A 24,843-nucleotide genomic window follows, 5' to 3' on the forward strand; every position below is an offset into this window, starting at 1 on the left:
ATAGTAAATTATATGGCCACCTTTGCTACAGGGCGTGGGCAGAGTGTGGTGCTTACTCCCCATGTGGGGACAGTTACTGAAGGTTGTAGGTGAAGCACCAGGACCAGATTCAACATTCCTGGGCAATCTGACTCCACCCTCCTCTTTCCCCTGGGCAGAGCCTGGACCAGGCTTCTCTCCCTGGTTGAGAGCCCCCTGCCACTGGCTGCCCATCTGGGTCTGGGCAGAAAAGTCATCAGGTATGGTGGTTTGCCTTGGAATACTGGTGGGTCATCCATGGCTGGGAGGGAACAGGAACACCTGCCAGGTACCTGCCAAGGCCACTTGGCACTGCCAAAGCTTTTGTCTGTGCTAGGCCTTGTGCTAAGTGCTTCCTGTACATTCTGCCTCCTCAGAGTCCTCACAACAACTCATTCCACATATGCTGGGTGCCGGTGGCTCACGCCTGTAATCCTAGCTACTCAGGAGGCAGAGATCAGGAGGATCACTGTTCGAAGCCAGCCCGGGAAAATAGTTCTGCGAGACACTATCTTAAAAGAACCCTTCACAAAAAAGGGCTGGTGGAGTGCCTTAGGGTATAGGCCCTAAGTTCAAACCCCAGCACTGCAAAAAAGACAAAACAAAAATCATTCTATAGATAAGGACACTAAAACTCAAGATGAGATGACTACTTGCCTCAAGGATGCCAGAGTAGCTGGGCACTGGTGGCTCATGCCTGTAATCCTAGCTACTTGGGAGGCTGAAATTGGGAGGATCAAGTTTCAAGGCAAATAGTTCCTGAGACCTCCATCTCCAAAATACCCAAAGCAAAAATGAACTGGAGGTGTGACTCAAGTGGTGAGCCCCTGCTTTGCAACTGCCTGCTTTGCAAGCATAAAGCCCTGAGTGCAAACCCCAGTCCCACCAAAAAAAAAAAAGATGCCACAGCAAAGAAAGGAAACACAAGTTTCCCACATGTGCCAGGAGCTCCTCCTCTAGCTTCTGTGGGATGAAACACAGAACAGAGCCTTCTGCCGCCAGGCAAGTGCTCTGCTGCTGGTCTCCAGCTACATCCAGGCCTCACCCCTGGTAACACTGGTGGTTCTTGGTTCTTTGGCTGCAACGTCTAAGATTAGCACACTGCCACAGGTACAGCAAAGAACCATAAGCGGACCAGGCACTGGTGGCTCATGCCTGTAATCCTGACTACCCAGAAGGCAGAGATCAGGAGGATCTCAGTTCAAAGCCAGCCAGGGCAAATAGACCCTATCTCAAAAAAAAAAAAAAATCACAAAAAGGGCTAGTGGAGTGGCTTGAGGTGTAGGCCCTCAGTTCAAACCCCAGTACTAAAAAAAAAAAAAAAAAAAAAAAAAACAATTATACCTCGAGGCATGAGGCAAGCAGTTTGGATAAAGGCCTATGTGGAAGTGGTCACTTGGGCTTCTGTCCAGTAGTGTGGGGTTACTAGGTGGTACAAAAATGAGGCCATCCTCTGTGCCCCCTCCCCAAATGGTTTGAGGACTGCACAGGGTGTATGCACTTCCAGGCTGAGGGGTGTGTGCTCCAGGGGGAGGACATAGGGTCGTTATCTTAATCTCTTTGTCCAGGATGTGGGCCATCTGGGCTTTAGAATGGAATCTTGTAGCCTGGGGTATTTCTTCCTGCTGCTCACACCTACAGAGCTGCCTACACTAACATCACCTCTTAATTCCACCACAAAAGGGACTAAAGTTTGGAGATTTGAGTATAACATGCTCAAACCACAGCAAGTGGGCTTTATAGCATTCACTACAGCCCAGCGTCCAGTCCTCTGTTTCACAGGTGAAGGAATTCTATTTTGCCAGCCAGTGCTCTCAAACACATCCCACTACTCCAAAAGTTGATTGATACTTAAACCAGAAAGCCATTTAATCAGTGTCCACTGGGTACCAGAATCAGTACACATCTCTATACGAAGCCCAACATTGAGCAAAAGATACTCAGGGATACAGTCGGTGTGAGTGATCCAGGCCAGGGTCATCAAATCACAGCCACCAGACGCCACCCACTCTACTGTGGGGTAGATCTGCACAAACCCCACCTGGGACGAGCGGAACTACTGCCCTCTCCAATTTCCCCCAAATTGTAACTGACTTGTCTCCCCTTTTTCCTTTTTTTCTTAATTTTTTTTTTTTTTCAGTGCTGGGGATAGAATCCAGTGCCTCACACATGCTAGGCAAGTGCTCTACCACTGAGCATAGCCCTGGCCATGCTCTGGACGTGAGCTGTCTGAACACAGGGGCCAGTCTGGCCTCAGGGTCTGTTAGGATGCTCTAGATGTGGGCAATGGAGACCCACCATGGAAGTCAGGATGTGGCCAGGTACACAGACCAAAGGACAAGCTAGTCTGCCAGGCCACAGGAAGGAGACGCACAGAGTGGCTTCCAGTCACGGGAGCCCACAGCTGGTCTCGGCACTGCCATCAGGGTGATGAATCTGCCCCAGCTGGTCCTCTTGCTCTTTCCCTGTACTCAGGATTCAGAGTCCCCATTCCAAAAGAGACTGAGACATTGGTCAGCTTGTGTGCTGTGCCCTACTTCCACTTTTTTTTTTTTTTTTTGGTATTGAGGTTTGAACTCAGGGCTCATGCTTGTTAGGCAGGTACTGGACCACTTGAGCCACACCCACAACGCTTTTTTTTGCTTTAGTAATTTTTCAGGTAGGGCTTTTTGTTTCTGCCTGAGGCCAGTCTCAGACCTTGATCTTCTACCTATGGCCTCTTGTGTAGCTTGAACCACAGACTGAAGACACCAAGCCTGGCTTATTGATTGAGATGGGGTCTCCCTAGCTTTTTCACTGGGCTGACTTAAACTGTGATCTTTCCAATCTCCACTTCTCAAATGGTGCCTAGCCCCACCTCTTCTTGATGGTGTCTCAACCTTGGTCTATAAAAACTAAAGGCTGTTAGCAGAAATGATTTCATCCCTTCCCTGCCCCTCACATGAAAAGACTTAAACACTAACATAGTTTCTAAGAGTTCAAAGTCATCTAGGAGTATCAACCCTAGATTCCCCTTAACCACCCAGTCAAGGCTGCCAAAACAATTTACTATTTCATCTGGGTGCCAGTGGCTCACACCTATAATGCTAGTTACACAGGAGGCAGGGATTAGGAGGATTGTGGTTTGAAGCAGCCCAAATAGTTCACGAGACCCTATCTTGAAAAAACCCATCACGAAAAGGGCTGGTAGAGTTGGTGGAGTGGCTCAGTATGTAGTCCCTGAGTTCAAACCCCAGCACAACAACAAAAAGAACAAAAAAGCCAATATACTGTCTTTTCCAGCCATCACATGGCAATAGCTACCCCTTTCCCCACCCTCTCCCTTACAGCTTACTAAAAGCTCAGTGGTACAGTGCTTGCCTACCATATGTGGTCCTGGGTTCATCCCCCGTACCGATAAATTAGTAAATAAATGGCCTTATATTTCTGAACTGTTTCTCTATACCTTTGTATGTATGTATCCCCTATAACTCAAGAGAGCCATCCTCAAGGACTTGAGAGCTGCTCCTCTGACATGTAATCATCAGAGGCCCAGAGGCTAAAATCGTAACTTCCAACATTATTAGCTAACAAAGCCTCAGCAGACCTAGGCTGCACCTATGCTGACCAACCCTTGGTCATTTTTCATTTCCTGGCTCCCCATCATTGTCCCTCTGTTGTCTCATTCTACCTTTTAAACATTGGTCACATTTGTACAAATAGAAATCTAGTTAATCCCGCTACTCAGGAGGTGGAGGACAAGGAGGATTGTGGTTTGAGGCCAGCCCAGACAAAAAATTAGGGAGACCCCATCTCAACAAATAAGCTAGGTAAATGCCTATAATTCCAAATAGGATGCAGAGGTAGGAAGATTGAGGTCCAATGTGGGCCCCAGGCAAAAATGGGGAGACCCTATCTAAAAAAAATACCCTAAACCAAAAAGGGCTGGAGGTGTGGCTCAAGCAGCAAAGTGCCTGCCTAGCAAATGTAAGGCCCTGAGTTCAAACCCTAGGACTGCCAAGGAAAAAAAGAGTTCACACTGGACCATCTTCCTTGTTACAATCATATATTACTGATTAAAATCTGTCCTGCCGACTTTAACTAGTCATCTAGTTTTACCTTTGACACCAGCACAATGCCTGACTCACAAAAGCTTCAGAATTATTTGTTGAGTTGCTGACTCTGCATATTAAGGCATACATCCAGCAGGGCACTGGTGGCTCACCCTCGTAATATCACTCGCAAGTAATACTTAGGAGGCTAAAATTGCGGGGTGGGGGGTTTGCAGTTCGAAGCCAGACCAGGCAAATAGCTCCTAAGACCCCATCTCCAAAATAACTAGAGCAAAATGGACTGGAGGTATGGCTCAAACAGTAGAGGGCCTGCTTGGCAAACACAAAGCCTTAAGTTCAAACCTGTGTCCCACCAAAAAAAAAAAAAAAAAAAAAAAAAAGGCATCCATCACAGTGACCAGGACTGAGCTGCAAGCAACAGGCACCCAATTCTAGCTTAGTTAAAAGGGGGAATTCAAATGGGCAAAGTAGTGGTTAAACTGGCTTCAGGCACAGCCCAGACAATGCTAAAACTCTCACTCCCTCTTTTAATACTGATCATCTCGCTGTCTCTTTGTAAGTTGTCCTCATTCGATCCTGAAGTAGGTAGGAGTCCCCACAGAATGTAAACGATGGCTGCTGGTTGCCTTATGCCTGAGAGCCAAAAGAATGTACCTTTCTTTGTGGGGTTAGTAATCTCATGGGATGATTCTGATCGGCGCTGCTGAGTCACATCCCCCCATCCCCGCAGTGGGGTGAAGGGCAATCCTTTCAGAACCACAATGGATTGGGAAGTCAGTTCCCTACAGAAGAGGGGAAGTGGAACTGACCAAAACAACAGCTGACAAGAGCAGGCTGCAGGAGGGGCCGGTCAGGACGCCGTGGAGGGTGAGGGCAGGCTGGGGAAGGACCTGGGGTCACAGGGAAGGTCAAACTCGCTTAGGTCTGGCACGGCCCAGGTGGTTGCTGAGAGCAGGGAGACATGGCCGTCCGTGCGGGACACTGCGCTTTCATCACTTACTCCTCCCATCCACCTTAGGATGTGGGTACTATTGTCACCCGCGCCATGGAGGTAGAAAGCTCAGCGAGCTCCGTAACCCGCCCGAGAACACTCAGGTAAGCCAGGGACTCCAACCCAAGTTGGGCCGTTCCCTCGGAATCTGCACCACGGACCTCCCCTTTTCCACCATCCGTTTGCAACATCCGAAAACGAATAGGAGGTATGGATGTCATCACGGACCAACCGTGGCCAGACCTTGGCTACCACACTTTTGAAGTGGGCACTGACTTTGCCTTCTGGAATCAGCGGGTACCTGGGTCTTTCCAGCGCCGGGATCCTCGCGAGGCCGCGAGGGCGGAGCCCAGGGGAACGGGGTGGAGCCGCGCGCCGGCTCCCGGGCTTTCGAAAGTTACCTGGCTGGGGGCGGGGGGACAGGGAGGGGCCTGGATTGGGGGAGTTACCGGCTGCGCGCGCGCCGGCCCCGCCCTCAGCCTCCTCAGGCACCTGTTGGCTTGAGGGTCCACTCGGCCGCGGCTGCCATCCAATAGGCAGCCTCCCTAACCCAGTCAAGCCCCGCCCACTCCCTAGATCTACCAATCCTCAGGTGGCCGCGGCCCACCTCCCTCCGAGGGACCGCCTCTCTGACCGCTTCTTCCGGGTGGGGCCCCGGGCTGAGGCGATGGCGCCGTGGGCGCTCCTTAGCCCTGGGGTCCTGGTGCGGACCGGGCACACCGTGCTGACCTGGGGAATAACACTGGTGCTCTTCCTGCACGATACCGGTGAGCCGGACACCGCGCGACCCCAGATCCACCCGATCCCGAGTGTTTCCCCCACGTTTGGGTCTCACTGGGACTCCGCCTAATCCCCAAAGATAAAATGGTGAAATTCGCTCCATCTCGCCAAATCCTGAGGCTCCTTCCCCATCTATTAGTCTCGGGGCCACCTGCTCTTCGCCTGATACCCAGTTGATCTCTAATTAATCCCAGCATCTTCCTGTCACGTCCAGATACCCTGTCCGTCCCAGTCCCAAGACCCATGCGGAGCCCACCAAGTCCAAGGACCGATCAGAGCCCGCATTTTCACTGACCCTAGACTCCATCCCATCCTTACCAGGAACAGATTCCCAACCTAGTGCATAAGACCATAAGGACCAACAAGTACTGGCAACCAGCCACACCCCCTAGCTGCCCAAGCCTAGGCTCCCCACCCTCAGGCAGAACACCCCTAGTGGGGGGACAGCTGGTCTCCCATATTCCTATGTGGCACCCGTTCGCTCACCTCACCTCCCATCATTCCTCTCTATAGCCCCCTACCAGGTGCTTTTCCTCCACAGGCAGTTTCCTTCCCTACCACCTTACAGCAGCCCCCCACCCTCCTTGATTGGTCCCCACCTCCTCTACCCTTTAGCCTAAAAAGGTTTTCAGGTCTCCCCATCAGAAAAGGACTCCCTCCAAAATCTTCCTTCTCTGCTCCCTTTTACAATCATGGTCACCAGACTTGTCCACACCCTCCTTTCTGCTCTCCTAGGACTACTGTCCTGTCTCCCTGCGTCCATGAGACCTGGCCTCTTCACCCTCCCCCATCCTCCTCCCTCCACTTCCTCCTCTCCAGCTCCTTGCCAGGCTTTGTTCAGCCACTTCCCCACCTCTAGCTGCGCCCAGCCCTGCCCGTCCTGTTGGGCCCCGGTCTCACTGCCCTTCTCTGCTTCTCCAGCCCTTCGACAATGGGAAGAGCAGGGGGAGCTGTTCCTGCCCCTCACCTTCCTACTCCTGGTGTTGGGCTCCCTGCTGCTGTACTTGGCTGTGTCACTCATGGACCCAGGCTACGTGAACACTCAGCCCCAGCCCCAGGTAACCAGGGGCCCCTGGGGACCTGAACCCCCTCCTCCAGTCAACAGGTAATCTAGGCTCTGGTCACAGTCTCCATGATAGCCCCTGTGCCATGGGCTTCTGTGGGGCAGCTCAGTGGCAAGAGGTTGCCAGCCCTAGACCCTATCCTGCAAAGAGGAAATAGCCAAGACCCAGAAACTAGAAGCACCTTGCAAAGGCTACACAGATCTGCAGGGCACCCTGACCTACTCACACCTCCATTCTACGTGGAATAGGCTCCAAACCCTCCACACTCACAGCCCAGCCGGTCACTAAGATGACGCCCATCAGTGCCATCCTTTTCCCGAAGGGACCCCATCTTATGCTGTGTCCCTCATTTTCAGGAGTCCAAGGAGGAGCAGACAGCTATGGTTCCTCAGGTCATCCCCATTCGGCGCTGCAGATACTGCCTGGTGCTGGTGGGTGATGCAGAACCCCCGATGGGAGGGGCCAGGACAAAACTGAGACTCCCTGATCTCCTCCTGTCCCAGAGCCCTGGCCCCACCCTTCCTCCAGGAAGGCCTCCCAGATTCAGGCTCTGACCCTGACCTTCAGCCCGCCTCTCAATGGAGGGCCTGCTGGGGTCAAGTGTTGAGCCTGGATTCCCCCTGTGCCAACAGCAGCCCCTCCGGGCCCGGCACTGTCGTGACTGCCGCCGCTGTGTCCGCCGCTATGACCATCACTGCCCCTGGATGGAGAACTGCGTGGGGGAGCGTAACCACCCGCTCTTTGTGGCCTACCTGGCCCTCCAGCTGGTGGTGCTTCTGTGGGGCCTGTACCTGGCATGGTAGGTGCCACTGTGCCCAGGCATGGGGGAGTGAGGGCTGCATGCACCCACAAGTGTGCACAGAGCCCTGGCTCTCTGGGCCCACTGAGGCGGGTTCCTCCCAACCTCCCCGGTTCCAGTTCCTGGTCCGTCCTGCAGGTCCGGTCTCCGGTTCTTCCAGCCCTGGGGGCTGTGGTTGAGGTCCAGTGGGCTCCTGTTTGCCACCTTCCTGCTGCTGTCCCTCTTATCACTGGTGGCCGGCCTGCTCCTGGCCTCGCACCTCTACTTGGTTGCCAGCAACACCACCACCTGGGAGTTCATCTCCTCGCACCGCATCGCCTACCTCCGCCAGCGCTCCAGCAACCCCTTCGACCGTGGCCTGACTCGCAATCTAGCCCACTTCTTCTGTGGCTGGCCCTCGGGGTCCTGGGAGACCCTTTGGGCTGAGGAGGCAGAGGAGGAAGGCAGCAGCCAGGCTGTCTAGGGTGGCTGAGGGGGCTGGACTAGTTGGGGTCAGCCCCGGAGGGCCTGGGCTCCCCACTCCTGTCCGCGCCTCCCAGGCCTCAGCAGAGCATCCAGACAGAATCCTTGCCTTAGGAGGCACCCCTCTGCCTTCCTGAGGAAGAGGGGAAGGAAAAGGACCTGGAAGGGGGGGGCTGGGGACCCCAGACCTCGGGCGGTTTACTGCTAGTGCTGCACAATATTGCAAATTTAATCATCTAAAAAGCAAGTCAAGTATTAAAAAGACAAACCAACCACTCTGCTTTGGCGCCATTTCTGGTCCACGTGTCACTAGGAGGCAGAGGAGGCGTGGTGGGAGGGGTGGGACATACTTTCCCCAGTGACACTGAGGAAAGCCCCAGTAGCAGTCCGCCTTGAGCCGAAAGGCAGGGTGTGCAGATGACCAAGTCGGGGTCTACCAGTCCGGGATACAGAGGTGCTGCAGGAGCTTCAGGGCTCCAGGAATCGCTCCGACACAAAGTCAAAGTCCCGGAAGGCAACCTGTTGGCGGGCAGTGAGGGGACTTCGAGGGGCAGGAGGTGTCAGAGCTGGTGGAAGCCCAGTGAACTCGCCTTCAAAATACCGCAGGTCTGCAGGGCCACAGAGGGTAGGCACGAAGGGGGGCTGGACAGTGCGGGCGAGCAGAGCCTGCCAGTTGGTGGTCTGGGGACAAGGACAGAGGAGCCTGAGATGGCAGAAACAGCAGACCTGGTGTTCACTTCAGGCCTCCCACCCCACCAGGCACTAGAGACCACTGGCCACTCACCCTGAAGAATGGCTGGACCTTGATCTCCTCGGCATCCTGCTCTCCTGCCCCCAGGCGCTTCTCTGGACACTTTTGGAGGAGCTGACAGAAGGCAAGTGCCAAATTAAGGCACTCTGCTCTAGGCCACAGCAGCACCCAGGGTGTCCCACTTCAACTGGGGACCCCAAAGTGGTGACAGGGCATACAAGCCATAGCCCACTGGTACACCAGGTCTACCTGGACCTCATGAGACCTACCTTCTGAATGAGCTCGAGCCCTTGTGCTGACAGAAAGTGGGGGTACGGGGCATCTGAATTGACTATGCAGTCAAATACCTCCTCTTCTGTGTCCCCTGGGAATGGGCACTGTGGAGACACGGGCTCAGCAGGGTTGTGAGCCCACCCTGCTCCAGAGGCCCACACAACCCCACTCCAGCACTCACCTCACCCACCAGCATCTCGTAGAGCAGCACGCCCAGCCCCCACCAGTCCACAGCCCGTGTGTAGGCCTCCTGGGTCAGCACCTCGGGAGCCAGGAACTCTGGGGTTCCACAGAAGGTACTTGTTCGGTCCCCAAAGCCAATCCCTACAAACAACATCCATACCAATGCCTGCTGGGCACCACCCCTTCACTACAACCTCTCTGTTCTAACAGTGCTAGGGCTGGTGGTGAGGCTCACTGGTAGAGCACTTGCCTAGCATGTGTGAGGCCGAGTTGGATCCCCAGCTCCGAAAAATAAATTAGTGCCAACCCTTTACGATCCAAGGTAGTCAGCCCTGTGCCAAACCTTGCCCCACACTCTGGAGGGTGGGGATAGTCACAATGGCACTATTTGACAGCTGAGTCTCAGCCAAATTCACATGCCAAGGTCACACAGAAGGCAGAAACCAATGCCCTCTCCAACCCTGACCAGACTCTCACTCCAGGACAGGTGGCCCCACCTTCCTTGCACAGCCCAAAGTCTGCGATCTTCAGGAAACCCTGGGCATCAAGCAGAAGATTATCCAACTTCAGGTCCCTGAGGGCAAGGGGGGGTAGATCAAAGGGGCTGAGAGGCCCAGGGCCAGCAGCTGCCCTGGCCCACCCTGCACCACCCCTACATCTCTGGGGCAAAACCTACCTATAAATGATCTTCTTTTCATGTAGGAATTGCAGCCCCAGGACCACACAGGCCAGGTAGAAGCTGGAGGGGACACAGAGGGAGAATTCAGGCCCACTGGCCAGAGTCAGATGTGGGCGCGAGGCTGGACAAACAAGCATCATGCCTGGGCTGGAAGGCCATAGGTCATGCCAAGGTTTCTGCACACTCACAGCACAGCCTTCCTGGACTCTTCACCTGAGTCAGGACCTAAGGCCAAGTGTTCCACACACCTAGCTCGCCTGGCATCCTCCCAGCAGCGTGCACTCATGAGAGTGCTTGAAACTCCAGATGAGGAACTTGCTTGGGGTCATACAACAAGGGCCAGAGCTGCCATGCTAAGTCAGGTCTTTCCAATTCCAGAGTCCAACTGCCACCCCCACCCTAGGCCATCTGTAAGTGTTATTGTCATCTCTGCAGCAATCCTAAGAAGTAGTGAACCGATCCGCAGCTGCCTGAATAGATGTGACAACTGAACCAAAGCCTCTAGGACCCTTTGCACTTCCCTAGAGGGAGCAGGACCATGTAGACAGCTAGGAATCAGTGAGTTTGCTGGAAGAGACAGGCAGCAGGGAGGGAGACTTACCAGGCCTGCGGCTCAGGAAAGACATCTTCATGGATCTGCATCATGAGGTCACCCCCGGGCACAAACTCAGTCACAAAACAGAAATGGCTAGGGGTCTGGAAGCAGGCAAGGAGGGATAGCAGGAAGGGGTGCCCAGTGCGCCCCACGGCCTCCAAGATTCGTTTCTCACAGTACAGGCTGCAGGGGAGGGCAAAGGTCTTAGAGGAATGGAAAACCTCAAGGGGCCCTGTCTTGCCACCACACAGTATATAGGTAGCTCGCTGGGGCCTCAAAGCGTCAGACTTGCCAGGTGTGGTCAGGCTGTAATCCCAGCTACTTGAGAGTTGGAAGACAGAACTGAGGTCAGCCATGGCAAATGTAGCATGACCCTATCTCAGAAATAGGGCTGGGGGCATGTCTCAAGTGGTAAAACATTTGCCTAACATACTCAGGGTCCTGGGTTCAATCCCCAGTACCACACACACACACACACAAAAGAAAAAATTCCAGGTACTTGGGAGGGGAGTCTGGAGGATCTCAGCTCAAGGATAGCTTGGGCAAAAGCTGATGGCATCCTATCTCAACAGCAAGCTGGGCTGAGAGTGTGGTTCAAGTGGTAGAGAGCCTGCCCAGCAAGAACAAGGCCCTACGTTCAAACCCCAGTGCTACAAAAAACCCCAAAAAAACAAACCAAAACAAGCCAGATATGATAGTACATGTCTGTAATCCCAGCTACTCAGGAGGTGGAGGTAGGAGGGTCATAGCTCAAGGCCAGTCCAGGAAAAGTAAGCAACAGACCCTTTCTGAAAACCAAACTAAAATCAAAAGGAATAGCCAGGCACTGGTGGCTCATGCCTGTAACCCTAGCTACTCAAGAAGCATAGAGGATTGCAGTTCAAAGCCAGCCCTGGGATAATAGTTCGCGAGACCCTATCTCAAAAATACCCAACATGAGAAAGGGCTATCAAAGTGGCTCAAGTGATAGAATACCTGCCTAGTAAGCATGAGGCCCTTAGTTCAAAACCCAGTACAACCAAAAAAGAGCAAAACGACTGGGGGCCTGTTTCAAGTGGGTCAGCACTTACCTAGAAAGTGTATGACCCTGGGTTAAATCCCAGTACTGCCAAAAATAAATAAATAAAGTGTCAGGTAGGCTGGGTGATGGTTTCCATATATCAAGGATTCACATGACTGGCAGAGTAGCTCAAGGGGTAGACTGTGTGCCTGGTAGAGTATGAGGCCCTGAGTTCAAACCCCAGTACTGTGAAGAAAGGAGAGAGAAAGGGAGGGAGGGAGGGAGGGAGGGAAGGAGAGACAGAGAAAGAAAGGAAGGAAGGAAGGAAAGAAAGAGGAAGGAAGGAGGGAGGGAGGGAAGGAGGGAGGGAGGGAAGGAGGGAGGGAGGAAGAAAGGCTAATAGAATCTACAGTGAGGTGCTGGGAGAACAGGGGTCTGTCCAATGGTGCACAATACACAACTTCAGGTGCCAGAAAGAAAACCCAGGCCTGCCTGGCCCCAGGGCCCTTTGGTTGCCTTCTGGAGCCCAGGCCAGTCATCCAGGATACCCTCTAGGGCCAGGTGCCTGGGTGCCTGGAGTCCACACTGGCCCACCACCCACCTCTCAATCTCGTCTCGGCTTAGCACCTCCTGTTTCTTCAGTGCCTTGATGGCAAAGTATTTCCCTGTCCCCTTGAACTGGACCAGAAGGACCTGGGAACCAGAGAGAGAGGTTGGGCTCCAGGAAGGCAGAACAGGGAGTCTTCATTTCCCCCACCCATTACCTAGGTCCCAGCACCTCCCTTCCAGCTAATGTGCCAGGCCTACCCACCCCTCTCCACAGCAGCCTCAGCTCACTACCTTCCCAAAGTGTCCCCGGCCCAGCACGGCCAAGCAGCGGAAGTCCTGAAGTCGAGGGGGTTTCCTGCGAAAGAGAAAGGGCACAAGAAGCCATGTGGGACCAAGGTCAGACCTCTACCTGAGCCACTCTTGACCCTTTTTTTTTTTTTTGGCAGGAATAAAGGTTTGAACTCAGGGCCTCATGCTTGCTAGGCAGGTGCTCTACCACTCGAGTCACTCCACCAGCCCTTTTTTGTGATGGGTATTTTCAAGATAGGGTCTCACAAACTACTTGCCTGGGGCTGGCTTTGAACATTGATCCTCCTGATCTCTGCCTCCTGAATAGCTAGGATTACAGGCATGAGCCACTAGCGCCCAGCAACTCCTGGGCTGTCTGCACAGCTGGAACTCAGTGTCATGGCTCAGCAAGTAGAGGAGAAGCTGAGAGTGTTATGCACCTACCCAAATGCCTGGCTAAGTCTTCTCGTGAAAGTGAACCAACACGTACCTGGCGGGTGAAGCAGCTGGGATGGACACAAGTCCTGTCAGAGGCTCCATGTGGGGGCGTTTGGTGCACTATGAAGGAAGAGGAATCAGGGCAGAGCAGGGCTGCCTTCCCTCTTTGCCTCCTGGCTGGCCACCCCCAGTCCTGGCAGCCCCTGGGTCTACCAACACCACCGGCCCTCACCGGAGTCTCCTCCAGAGTTGGCTCCTGGGGCAGAAAGAGGCGCGGGGGCTTGGGTGGGGGCTTCATGTCTTCCCCCAAGGGGCTCTTCTTGGGCAGGAAATTACTGTACAGAGGAAGCAGACATGTAGCCAAAGCCAAGAAAATGGAACAGTTGGTGGGACAGACACATAGTCACGCAGGGGACATAAAGGCTTAGAGTGGGCATTGGGGAGGGATAGAAAGACAGACAACCACTGAGCCTGGAGAGGCAGGTGCTGCAGAGAAGTGTGCAGTGTGGGGAAAGTGGCTTCTCACCTTGGGGAAGCAAGGTCGGAAGCGCCTCGGGGTGCAGCGGGGGTCTGAGGGCCCCCTTTGGGGGGGCTGACTGTGCTTGGTGAGCTGCACGGGGGGAGGAGACTCATGACCAAGCGCCCCCAGGCTGCCATGCTGAGGTTCATCTGGGAGGCCCTCAGGAAGTCCTGGCCTGGAGGAGAGGGGGGACTCAGTCCCAGCACCCTGAAGACCCCAGCCCTGCCCTTCCATGCAGTCCCCCACCTCTGCGTTTAGAGAAAACGCGTTTCTGCCTCTGCAGCCGGGGTCTCCTCTCAATAACAGGGTCACAGAAGGTCACCTGCAGAGGAAAAGGCAGGGCTGAAAACCAGTCTCCTGTCCCATCTGCCACGGCACCTCCTCTACCCTAGGACTCCAGTACCAGCTCCCAATGCCAATCAATAGGTGCAAGAGCCCCAAGGACCCAGAGAGTTGTTCCCTATTCTCACTGGCACCAGCAGAGAAATTGAGGACCAAAGAAGAGGCATTTGTCTAGGCACTTGTGTGACTTCTTGCCACACAGAAGGCTGGCAGACTCAGGACAGGGATGCAGGCCTCCAAACAGCTCCATATAAAGCACTGGGAATCCTTGGGTTTTTTTTTGCAGTACTGGGGTTTGAACTCAGGGCCTACAGCTTGAGCCACTCCACCAGCTCTTTTTGTGAAGTGTTTTTTGAAATAGGGTCTCGTGGGACTATTTGCCTGGGCTGGCTTCGAACTGTGATCCTCCTGATCTCTGCCTCCTGATAGCTAGGATTACAGGAGTGAGCCACAGGTGCCTGGCGGAATCCTTGTTCTTGAAGACCTCCTGTCTCTGGTTTTCAATTTTCAACAATTATGGGGAGAGGGGGAGTCACAGTCTCAAAGGGCCTTCTAGTCCGGCACCCAGGGCCCACCAGGTCAGAGGTCAGGGAAGAGGGGGAGAAGGCAGCCAGCACCTGGGTGAAGAGCTGCCCCTGTGGCACTAGGCTGAGGGACAGTTGGTGACAGGCATTGTCCAGGAAGTCCTCAAGTCTCAGGAAAACCACGCCACATAGCTGCCGCCAGTCCCGCCAGTGCACCCCAATCTCCAGCTCACGGGCCTACACGGGGAGGCCAGGTTGAGGGATGGCAGCAGCTCCCATCTGGGGACCTTCCACCCTGTGGCCCATGGCCAGGAAAGATCAGCCTTACTCGCTCCAGGGGGATGACAAACGTCTGGTTCCAGGACTGCTCAGCCACCTGTCCCCAGCCTGTCTGGCCCACCACACGGTTGTCCACTTTTAACACGGCCAGCACCTCACCTATGGGACCAGAGCCAGGGCTCAGGGCAGGTCCATAACGGGGTCCCCACTGCCCCCCACGGCTCCTTCCCTACTCACTGCCCAGCTCACTGCCACCACCACGCTGCTGTTTGGCCTTCGTGCGAAGCCAGCCCTCAGAGGGGCTGCCAGCCAGTGCGGCCACCGGAGAACGTCCAGGCACAGCTGTCAGCAGCTGCTCACAGCCCAGGAGGCGCACCTGCAATGTCCCTGTTGAGGAGTGTGCACAGGGGACCTTGTCAAATGCCACCACCAGGGCACCTTGGGACCCCAGGGATGTCATCCTCTCCAAGTAGTGGCTGACGCAGACCACTTGCCATCCTCAGGACAGACCAAGTGGCTCTCCCCAACCGGGCAGCAAATAGTCCTGTGGCCACAGGACACAGTGCTATGAGACCCACTTGGTCAGGCCGTGCACAACGACAGGATGGGCAGGATGCTGCCTGGTGCTGGAGGCCTTGAGGGCACCATGGCCTCAAGTACACAGTACACAGAAGCAGGCACAAGAGCTTGGGGAAGGAGCAGGAAGCCTGGCATCCCGTGTCCTGCCCTGCTTGTTCACTGGGCCTCAGTCTCCCTATCTGAACAGTGACAGTGAGTCCCACCTATGCTCCACCTCCCCCAAAGGGTATAAAACCTGTTTTGCCAACTGAGTAGGCTCATTTTCAGGGTCACTAACAGCTTTATCTCAGCCAGCCACCTATGGCGCATGCCTATAACCCTAGCTACTCAGAAGGCAGAGATCAGGAGAATCGTGGTTCAAAGCCAGTCAGGCAAATAGTTCACAAGACCCTATCTCGAAAAACCCTTCACAAAAATAGGGCTGGTGGAGTGGCTCAAGGTGAAGGCCCTGAGTCCTGAGTCCAAGCTCCAGTACCTCAAAAAAAAAAAAAAAAAAAAAGAGCTGGTGGAGTGGCTCAAGTGGTAGAGTGCCTGTCTAGCAAGCACGAGGTCCTGAGTTCAAACCTCAGTACCAACAAAACAAAACAAGAAAAAAACTTGAGGAACCAAGGGACCCAGCCAGGAACTGTGATGTGAGGGAACCCTAAACAATTGAATTCTAGGCCTTTGAACAAGCTGTTTCCTCTGCCTTCCTCTACCTGTGTACTTGACCGTAAGTACTCCTTAAGACACTTCAAGACTAAGCTCAGACGTCACCTCCTCCAGAAAGCACTCTTTGATGCTCCATGCTGGTGCTTTAACCTGACAGTCACTTATTTAAATACGAGCACCCCTGGGCACTGCCAAGCACTGTGCTTAGCTCTGCCTATGTAACGAGTCACTGAATTTTCACAGCAGTGTTAGGAACATGGCTCGAGGTAGAACACCTGCCTACCGAGCACAAGGCCCTGAGTTCAAACCCCAGGACTGCCAAAGAAAAAAAAGAAAGAAAAAGAATAACCCTATGAGGTAGTGCTATTGTCATCCCTATGTTATAGATGAATAAACTAAGGTTCAGAGAGAGATGTCATTTGTCCAAGGTCACACAGCTAATGAGTTGTGAGGCAAGCATACAAACTCTTCCCCAAAGTGCTTTAGGGTCCCCCCTGAAAGGGAAGGGGACCTGTGAAGTGGAAAGGACTCCCGGCTACCTGTCAGGGCGGTAGGTTTCACAAGTGTCCCTGAAGGCTGGGGGTTCCCAAGCACAGCCATTCGCAGCTCTCGGGCCACCCTGCTGCGTAGAGGGTGGGCAGGAGGGAGACCTTCCAGCAGCTGCTCCAAGGCTAGCCGTAGGAGATCAAGTTTCTGGGAGGATTCCTGGAGCTGGGCCTGGGCCTACAGAGGAGACATAGGTAGAGACAGGCCTCGGGTACAGGGCAGGATGGGACCCAGACTCCTGGAAACCCCTCTATGGGAGGCCTCGACACATCTGTCCTGTCTCCTAACTGCCACCCTGCACAGCCGGGCACAGTCCACATCCAGAGTGTGGACTGGAGACAAGCAGACCCTCAGAGAAGAGCAGCAAGGGCAGGGGGCATGGCCTGACCTCTGCGAGAGCCTTGCGGTCCTGTGTTCTCCGGCTACCCAGCAGCTTCACCACGTTCTTGGCACCCTTGGCCACCGCAGCCTCGATGCGCAATCGGTGCTGCAGCTCGTCTGCCAGCAGCTCAGGGCCTGCAGAGAGGAGGTCAGCGCTCAGCCTTCGGCCCTCAGCCCTGCCTGACCTGGCCCTCCCTGCTTCCCAAGGCCTCCTCACCTGGCTCAGGGGACCCACTGGCCTCCAGGGTACTGATCTTCATTCGCAGCAGGGCCACCTTCAGCTGGCTGTCCCGCAGCATCTGCTGAGCAGCTGCCAGGAGCTTCCTCTCCTGTGGGGAGGTGACATATGCCCCACCAGACAGGGCTGGGCCAGAGCCTCTTTCATCAGACCAAGAAGCCTCCCTCCATCACACCAGGCTTACAGCCAATCCCCTCCGGTTAGACTAGGTGTGGAGTGTGGAGAGAAGCAGAGCCTACTCCATCAGACTGACAAGGGCTGGGATGAAGTCTCCCCCATCAGACCAAGGGTGAGGGCTCAGTCTTCCTGTTACACAGACTCTGAGGCACAGCGCCCCCCATCATGCTGGGAGCTGTGACTGGTGACTGGACTGGGATTCCATCAGTCAGTGTTGGACCCTCTCTGTTGGCTATGGGTTGGGGATCACACTTTCCCACCCAACTGGAATTTGGGGTTGCACTCTCCTCATCAAACTAAGGACTGGGACTGTAGCTCCCTTATAGGGTCAATGACTAGGTTGCAGCTGCCTGTCAGAATAGGGGCTGGAGCTATATTCCTCCAGCATCTAAGAGCCAAGTCTCTCCCATCAGACTGGAGGCCAGGGCTGTGCCTCCCCCATCAGACCCCAGGAATCTAACCTTGGGGGTGCCACTGGCACACGTGTGGATCATGTTCTCAGCCCCCTGCTTGACCTTCAGCTCCACCTGTAACTGTCTCCGTAGAGCCTCCAGGTGCCGAGCTCTTGACTGCTCTGCCGGTGGCCAGGGTCCTGAGGCCACAGGTTCTGGGAGCAGAGAGTACAGGTCACCAGAGCCAAGACCCCTCTCACTGAGCTCTCTCTTCCCTCCCCTCCTGGGCATATCAGAAGCAAGGACTATGGGAGGAGGCTCAGGGAGGGAGGCAGTCTTACACAGAGGTCAAGGCCAAGGCCAGGAGCCTCCAGTCCCACAGGATCTGTTCACTCACCAGCCGGGCCCGGCAGCAGAACACGGGCGTGCAGCTCCCGCAGTTCGCCATGCAGTTGCTCCAGACGGCGGTTGGAGGACCGTAGCAGCTGCTGCACGTGGCCCAGGTGGCGGCGGTCTGTGGCCACACGACGCAGGTTCTCCACGCCCGCCTTGATTTTCAGCTCCTTCTGGATGGCCCTGCGAATCACCTCTTTCTCGTCCTTGGGAGGCCGCTGGCCAGGCCCAGGCTGCAGAAGGACAGAGAGGAGTCATGGCCTGCAGGCCTCCATAGCAAGAGCGACTGGACAGCACAGACTGCGGCATCTCTGCTCAGAAGCTTGGAAATCCCCTGGCTACCTACCTAGGCTGTGAGAAGGTGATTGCTAAAGCTGCCATGGTGCCCGTCAGGGGCCAGTTCTAGTGTAAGGAGTGCGCATGCACTGCCCCGGCACTCCTCACAGCCTCTCCAGCAGCATCCCCACCGCAGTTACTTTTTGGCAGTGTTGGGATGGAACCCAGGGTCGGCTGAGCAAGGCTCTACCAACTGAGCCACACCCTCAGTCCCTACAAGCAGTTATCCCCAAATACATGAGGAAAGGACACAGAGGTTAAGCAACTTCCTCCCAGTGGCTACACAGAGGAGAGGCCACCATGTGTGCGGGACCCTAACCTCTCCCTGTCAGGCACACTGTGCTATGTGTGGGAACCAAGTGGAATCTGAGAGCCAGCAAGAGCTCAGCACCAAGAAGGGTCTCACCTAGGGTCATATGCAGGAGCCAGCCAGTGGCCTAAGAGGCCAAAGCTTGCTCCTCTGCTGTTCTGTGGCAAAGCAGGGACACCGAGAGGGGCTGGGGCGCCTGCTCCCAGCTCAGCTCTGGGAGGAAGTGGAAGTCTTCCTCACTATTCACCAGATCAAAACCAGGAAGAGGAAAACCCCCTCTCCAGAGGCAACATGGCAAACTGATCAGTGCCAAAGCTGACCTCAACCAGGGCAGCCCACTACACACACACATACACACAGCAGGACTCTGGCAGCGTCCCTGTCTTACCTCTCTTCCATCCATCTCCTGAGCCCCGTGGAAAGGTAGCTACCCAGCTCAGGGACCCCCCACCCCACAGCTGGGCCAGCTGGCCTGGCTGGCTGTTAGAAGGCAAGGGCGAGGCTCAGGAAATCCTCTGACGGCCTCAGGCGAGAAGGCCAGAGCCAAAGGCCTGAGCAAACAAAGATCTCATGGAGCTGGGGGCCCAGCCACCAGGGTCCTGAGTCACTCAGCCACTGCTGCTGGGCGTAGGCTCTCAGGAAGTTGGAAAATGTGTACAAGCTACTGTTGGAACAGGCAGAGGGACCTCCGGAGGAAGGGGGGGGGAGTGGGAGATTTAGTCCTGCGGGCTGCCTAAGCCACTGGAGTGGGGACACTGGAGTGAGGTCTACTGCACCTTACCCCCAACACCCCTGGGCTAGAATTCTAACGTCACTCACACACACACACCTCCCGCTTTCTGCTCTCCTGAGCCTGTCTTGTACACAAATGTCCCCACCTTACCCTCCCAATTGCTCTCAGTCTTCAGGGACACAAGCACACACAGTCTTCAGTGGTACACAAGCACACACAGGGCGGGAACAGGACCCTCTCCACGTTCTGGAACCCTCTGTGTACAAGAAGGTTCCCGCACACAGCTGGGCTAGGCGACTCCCATGGCGCACACAACAGGGAGCATGCGGGCGTGCTGGCGGTGGGAGTGCGGGTGTGCTCGGAGTCCACCCCCATAAGCGCACACCTTCCTCGGCCCCCACGCACTTCAACTGCCTGCAGACCCCTCGTGGCTTTCCCGGCTAATTCCCATTGGCCTTAGAGTCCCACCTGGAAGAACCGATTTTAAGACACTTTGGGGACCAGCCTGCACACTGTGGTTTCGGACATGTCCCGGAGCTGGCCGACTAGAGACTTTGAATCACCCAGGGAACATGAACGACTTGTAACCCAGGGTTCAGGTCTAGTCTGAGACCGTGTCGCGTACAGGGACGCGGGGGAGGGGGCGGGGCTGGAGATCCGACCTGAGCTTGGGACGCGCATGGCGGCAAACCAGGCTGGCCCGCACCCCTCGGTTCCGCGCTCCGCCCGGCCTCGCCAGCGCCATTCACCTGCCGCGACGCCCCCTCCTCCATGGCGCCGCTCCGGCCTCGGGGCCCCTCCTCTCCTCCACTCCCGTTCCGGAAGCCCCGGCCCCTGTGCCAAGACTTTCAAACTTGAAACTTCCCGGGAAGCGACGCGGGATCGGGCGCCCCCTGTCGAGACGCGCCGGGACCTGGGGACCAGCGCCGCCTCTCGGCCGCCGCGGGTGCAGCGCCGAGACCCCGACTCCTGAACGCCCCCGCGTCGTCCAGCGTCTGAAACTCGGCGGGATGCGGGGCGGTGCGCCCGGCCTGCTGCAGCTGCAGCTCCCGCTCGGCTTAACGCTGATGCTCCTGGGGATGGAAGGCTGCATTTCCCCGGTGGCTATAGCTTTGACCCGCCGCCCATCCAGAGGGGACGGCCCGAGAGGGGACAGCGCCCCCTGCCAGCCGCCGAGCGCCAGACCACGCGTCTGGGGTGCAGTCTGCTGGGGACGCCCCTTTCTGCAGCTCTGCCACCCACGACCTGACTCCTGCCCTCCGTGCGCTGGGCCTCCTCCAAGTCCTTCTCTTCCCTTTGGATGTCCTCGGTGTAAAGTGGGCCATGCCCAGTCTGTCGCCCCCATGGAGTGCCTGTTTCGTCTAGGTATCAGTCTATGAGAATGTACGTGAAAAGAAAGTAAAGCCTCACCCAAATGGCAAATTAAAAACTACACGTGAACCAAACTTCTCTCAGGAAAAATCCCTCAACGGACTGAGTTTGCAGGTCCAGCTGGAGCGCGAGGTAGTCCGTCTACCCAGAAGATATCTGCACCCTAAGAAATAGCCACTCTCTCAGGAAGGTAATCCACAGCGGCGCCCTGGCAGTGGCCTGCCCAGGACAACCTGGGTCTTACTGCCTAGCCTATGCCACTTCCTGGCACCAGTGCTTACTAGCAATCTGTGCCCTGACTTCACTGGAAGGAGTGTCCTACAAGGGGTCAGAAGTGAGTGTCAAAGGCACACAGGAGCATGTGTGACCTCCCTGCACTAGGGAGGCTGAAGCAAGGAGGAGCCTTGTGCTCAAGACCAGCTTCCGCTACATAGTGAGAGCCTGTGTCAAACAACAAAAAACTGAAACTGACACACTAAGACAAGCACCAGACACATACTAGGCTTTTTAAATGGAGTGTTCTCAAGCTGTCCTGAGCTGAATGCTTCCCATCACTAAGAAGTAAAAGCACCTCACCTTTTGACTCAACACGTCAAAATCCCAACAATCAAACCAGCAAGCTTCCCCCCCTTCAGGCCTTCCCAATAATGGAATCAGTCCAGCTAATTAACGTTTACTGTTCACTCTTCCCCTCCAGGACCATTAACCCACCTCCTGCACCAGAAAGCTGAATTAAATGTTTCCAGGTTTACCGTTAAGTGTCGACTCCACTGCCTCCCACTAAGGGAAAGGAGTGAAGTAGCAGAAGCCAGGAAATTCATTCAGGGTGGGGGAACTCAAGGCAAACAATGTGGGGCTGCTGGCGGAGTCCGACCAGACAAGCGCACCTTTTGACTGTAATCCTACTTACCCCCTGACATTACAATTCTTAGGAAAACAGTTCATGTTAACACCCACAGGATAGTGGCTCATGCCTGTAATCCTACCTACTTAGGAGGCTCAAAATCAAGGTTCAAGGACAGCCCAGGCAAACAGTTCTCAAGACCCCATCCACAAAATAACCAGAGCAAAATGAACTGGAGGTGTGGCTCAAGGATTAGAGCACCTGCTTTTGCAAGTGGAAAAGCAAAGTCCAGTCCCACCCCTCCAAAAAAACCAAAAAACCCCTGTAATCCTAGCTACTCAGGAGGCATTCATTCTCTGTAAAGCAGAGGTCACCAACTCATGCACACCAGGCCAAGGCAGGAGCTGGAAGGTCCTGAGCTAGGTCAAGAAGATTCTAGTTCCGAGGCCAGCAGGAGCATAATGGTTCACAAGACCCTATCTCGAAACTACCCAACACAAAGAAGGGCTGGCAGAATAGCTCAAGTGATTAGAGTGTCTAATCTCACACAAATCAAGTGATTATTGTGAGGCCCTGAGTTCAAGCCCCAGTACTGGAAAAAAGACTATTTGAATAGTCAACCTGAAAGAAATCTAAAACTTCCTACAGGCCACATAAGGAAAACTTTTCCTAGTCACACAACTTTTTGCCTTCTCACTATTGCAACCAGTCCATCTGCATTAAGTTTCTGGGTAGAACCTGAGTACACAATGTCACTAACCAATCAAGTTGGCACACACCCTCCACTTTAAAGATCCTTGCAATTATTCTTGTTCTAATCACAAAACTACAATTGTTAAGCCTCCATAACCAGTATTCTAAAAAGGAAATAGTCACTGTTGGGTGAAGTACAAAGTGGATAGCTCTTCACTCCTCTGAAAGGAATTTTGTTGCAGTGCTGGGGATGCAGCTTAGAGGTAGAGCACCTGTGTGCCTAGCATGCAGAAGGCCCTGGGATTGATCCATAGAGCTAAAGGGGGGGGAAATTCTGAAAGCCTTCTTCTGTATAACAGAACAATCTATAACTAATAAAGGATTTCTAGCAAGTTATAACAAAGACTGAAAGATCAAATTTGCATTTGTGGGACCAAGTGAAACCACAAAGCATTACATCACCAAGTAGTAGTGGCCCATAAAGGCCAGGTATAAAGCAAATTTGTTAAATGATGTGTGGGCCTCATGCTTGCTAAGCAGGTACTCTACCACCTGAGCCAAGCTCCAGTTCTCCAGCCCTTTTTTGCTGCTTTTTTTTTTTTTTCCCCAGATTGGGTCTCTGGTTTTTTACTCAAGACTGGTTTCAGACTGTGATCCTACCTCCTCCCTCACAGTAGCCGAGATTACAGACACGTAACACCATGCCCAGATTAGCCTTAAACCATTATTCTCCTGCTTCAGCCTCTCTAGTTTTGGGATAACAAGCATGTGTCACTACACCTGGGTCTCTAGTTTTAATTATGTAGACTGGGCTGGGTATGCTGGCACACACCAGTAATCCCAAAACTGGGACACTAAGGCATAAGGATCTGAGACCCTGTCTCAAGAAACCAGAATCTTGTGGGTACAGGTGGCTCACACCTGTAACCCTAATTATTCGAGAGGCAAATCAGGAGGATCAAGGTTTGAAGCCAACCAGGGCAAATATTTCTCGAAATATGTCAAAATTACACAAAAAACACACAAAAAAAGAATTGGCAGAGTACCTCAAGTTATAGCTCCTGCTTAACATGAGGCCCTGAACTCAAGCCCCAGTTCTGCCAATAAAAAAAAAAAATCTGATGGCTATTTTAATAAAGCCGTACATATGTAAATTTATTTGCATTTTTAAAATTTAACTGAAGCTTAAGTTATGAAAAGTGTACACATACAACTCAAATTATACCACCCAGATTGGATAAATTTCTGTAGAATATTCCCAGCTTCCTCTCATGACTACCCTGGTAGATTAACCTGAGTAGGTATTACAAGCTTGTGGACTAAAGAAGTGGCTCAAGTGCCAGAGGGCCTGCCTTGCAAGTGCAAAGTCTTGAGCTCAAACCCCAGTACTATGGTGGGGGGGGGGGGGGGAGAAGCATGGTTAGCATCAATGGTTTATGCCTGTAATCCTAGCTACTTGGGAGGCTGAGATTGAAAGGCCAGCAAAATGGACTGGAGGTGTGGCTCAAGCAGTTAAGAGCACTTGCTTTGAGAGTGTGAAGCCAAGTTCAAACCCCAGTCCCAACAAAAAAGATATGGCTGGACATGGTGGCCTGTAACCCCCAAGGAGGCTGAAGTAGCCAATCACAAAAACAAAGAAATTAGAGGCCAAAGAAGTGTTTTCTAACTCATTGGAGAAATAAGTAACCTTAGTAGTCTAAGACACAGGTCTAAGATTTGCAACAACTTTAAGCTTGCAAGTTTCTCAAGCTATTCGTGCAGTAACTAATACCCACATAAGCAGAGACTGGCACAGCTTTGGAACATAGCTGCATAATTAGGGCATAACTGCCCTAAATGTCCTTCAACAAAGGAACCGAACCCTCTTGCAACGGGGGAACATGGGCTATGCTAGACTGTCATTCTGCTTCCTTCCTCACTGATTAGTTTTTATAAGATTTACAAATATAGGAGTCTGTTCTGACAGTAAGAGTTGGGAGTACACTGCCTTAAATGGCTCTAAAAACCAGCTACTCAGGAAGCAAGGAGGATCAGTTGGGGGCAAAGAGTTCAAGACCAGCTGCAGGAAATATTAACACCTGAAAAAAATTTCTGGTGTTACTAGGTTTTGAACTCAGGGCCTCAAGCTTCCCAGGCAGGATTCCACTGGAGGGTCACCCCCCAGCCCAAGAACATTATAAAATGATTGTGACCTATAACCTAGCAGCACAGAACACACCACATAAAACTAGTTATGTGCCAACCTTCATTGTGAAACAGTATCACAGACTGAAGCACCAATCCAAGTTACTGGACTTTTGTTAGGAAAAAAGTGTACTATGATGGTTGCATAGTTCAGCAGATTAAGTCATGAATACTCGATTTATCTGTTGTATCTGGGGGAAAAAAAAATATTGACTCTTCAAAACTCACAGTTTCCTCAGAAACTATTTACTACAACAGTTCATTTACTGCTTATTCCAAGACTGCTTTGTCAGAGCCTGCACAGGCTCTGTAGTTATAGCTACAAAGGAGAAGTGGGAGGCTTGCTTGAAGCTTGAGTTCTAAACTGGCATGGGTTCAAAGCCAATCTCAAAAAAATCTGTGAATACTGTGCAGACCACTTCACCTGT

At 53.6% G+C, this 24,843-nt stretch overlaps 3 protein-coding genes and 1 non-coding gene across 11 annotated transcripts in view; 3 read left to right on the forward strand and 1 right to left on the reverse strand.

Annotated features, from left to right (window-relative positions):
• Window positions 1-4,582, forward strand: part of Zer1 (zyg-11 related cell cycle regulator) — a 35,883-nt gene extending 31,301 nt beyond the window's left edge. The window contains exon 18 of the transcript XR_012440759.1: window positions 159-4,582. The gene's annotated coding sequence lies outside the window, so the exon portion shown is untranslated. The remainder of the gene's footprint in view (window positions 1-158) is intronic.
• A 942-nt stretch (window positions 4,583-5,524) lies between these two features.
• Zdhhc12 (zDHHC palmitoyltransferase 12) lies at window positions 5,525-8,438 on the forward strand. Of its 2 annotated transcripts, XM_074053071.1 has the most exons (6): window positions 5,525-5,828; window positions 6,763-6,899; window positions 7,262-7,336; window positions 7,538-7,704; window positions 7,770-7,797; window positions 7,843-8,438. In XM_074053071.1, the coding sequence occupies exons 1-6, from the start codon at window positions 5,729-5,731 to the stop codon at window positions 8,128-8,130; spliced, it is 795 nt and encodes a 264-aa protein (XP_073909172.1). In that variant the 5' UTR covers window positions 5,525-5,728; the 3' UTR covers window positions 8,131-8,438. The 2 variants fall into 2 exon arrangements, with proteins under 2 accessions (XP_073909172.1, XP_020008378.2); XM_020152789.2 differs by lacking the exon at window positions 7,770-7,797 and having other exon boundaries at window positions 5,651-5,828.
• Pkn3 (protein kinase N3) lies at window positions 8,400-20,189 on the reverse strand. Of its 7 annotated transcripts, none has more exons than XM_074053033.1 (22): window positions 19,986-20,144; window positions 17,949-18,177; window positions 17,621-17,766; window positions 16,962-17,073; window positions 16,752-16,879; window positions 16,357-16,540; window positions 14,825-14,974; window positions 14,637-14,746; window positions 14,402-14,545; window positions 13,689-13,764; window positions 13,449-13,617; window positions 13,155-13,257; window positions 12,975-13,042; window positions 12,488-12,551; window positions 12,249-12,340; window positions 10,654-10,830; window positions 10,050-10,112; window positions 9,871-9,947; window positions 9,372-9,469; window positions 9,187-9,294; window positions 8,951-9,031; window positions 8,400-8,847 (listed from the first exon to the last, which is right to left on the reverse strand). In XM_074053033.1, exons 1-22 carry the CDS (start codon window positions 20,094-20,096, stop codon window positions 8,635-8,637), a joined length of 2,703 nt encoding a protein of 900 aa, XP_073909134.1. In that variant the 5' UTR covers window positions 20,097-20,144; the 3' UTR covers window positions 8,400-8,634. The 7 variants fall into 7 exon arrangements, with proteins under 7 accessions (XP_073909134.1, XP_020008246.2, XP_073909133.1 ...); XM_020152657.2 differs by having other exon boundaries at window positions 8,402-8,847; window positions 9,372-9,514; window positions 20,073-20,189; XM_074053032.1 differs by having other exon boundaries at window positions 8,402-8,847; window positions 9,372-9,514.
• A 4,355-nt stretch (window positions 20,190-24,544) lies between these two features.
• LOC141416031 (small nucleolar RNA SNORD77) lies at window positions 24,545-24,608 on the forward strand. The gene has a single exon (XR_012440958.1). It is a non-coding gene; the product is annotated as a small nucleolar RNA SNORD77 (small nucleolar RNA).
• Window positions 24,609-24,843: the final 235 nt, after the last annotated feature.

This window comes from Castor canadensis, chromosome 13 (assembly GCF_047511655.1).
Source record: "Castor canadensis chromosome 13, mCasCan1.hap1v2, whole genome shotgun sequence".
NCBI lineage: Eukaryota > Metazoa > Chordata > Mammalia > Rodentia > Castoridae > Castor > Castor canadensis.

What these genes read in the sequence shown, in the direction of transcription:
- Zdhhc12 (XM_020152789.2), top strand. Translation starts at nt 5,729, where the DNA reads ATGGCGCCGTGGGCGCTCCTTAGCCCTGGGGTCCTGGTGCGGACCGGG. An exon ending in GCTCTTCCTGCACGATACCG is followed by an intron (nt 5,829 to 6,762) that starts GTGAGCCGGACA and finishes CTGCTTCTCCAG; the next exon opens with CCCTTCGACAATGGGAAGAG. An exon ending in ACACTCAGCCCCAGCCCCAG is followed by an intron (nt 6,900 to 7,261) that starts GTAACCAGGGGC and finishes CCTCATTTTCAG; the next exon opens with GAGTCCAAGGAGGAGCAGAC.
- Pkn3 (XM_074053032.1), bottom strand. Translation starts at nt 20,096, where the DNA reads ATGGAGGAGGGGGCGTCGCGGCAGGTGAATGGCGCTGGCGAGGCCGGG. An exon ending in CGTTTTCTCTAAACGCAGAG is followed by an intron (nt 13,618 to 13,688) that starts GTGGGGGACTGC and finishes CCTCTCCTCCAG; the next exon opens with GCCAGGACTTCCTGAGGGCC. An exon ending in GGCTCGAGCTCATTCAGAAG is followed by an intron (nt 9,032 to 9,186) that starts GTAGGTCTCATG and finishes GCCTTCTGTCAG; the next exon opens with CTCCTCCAAAAGTGTCCAGA.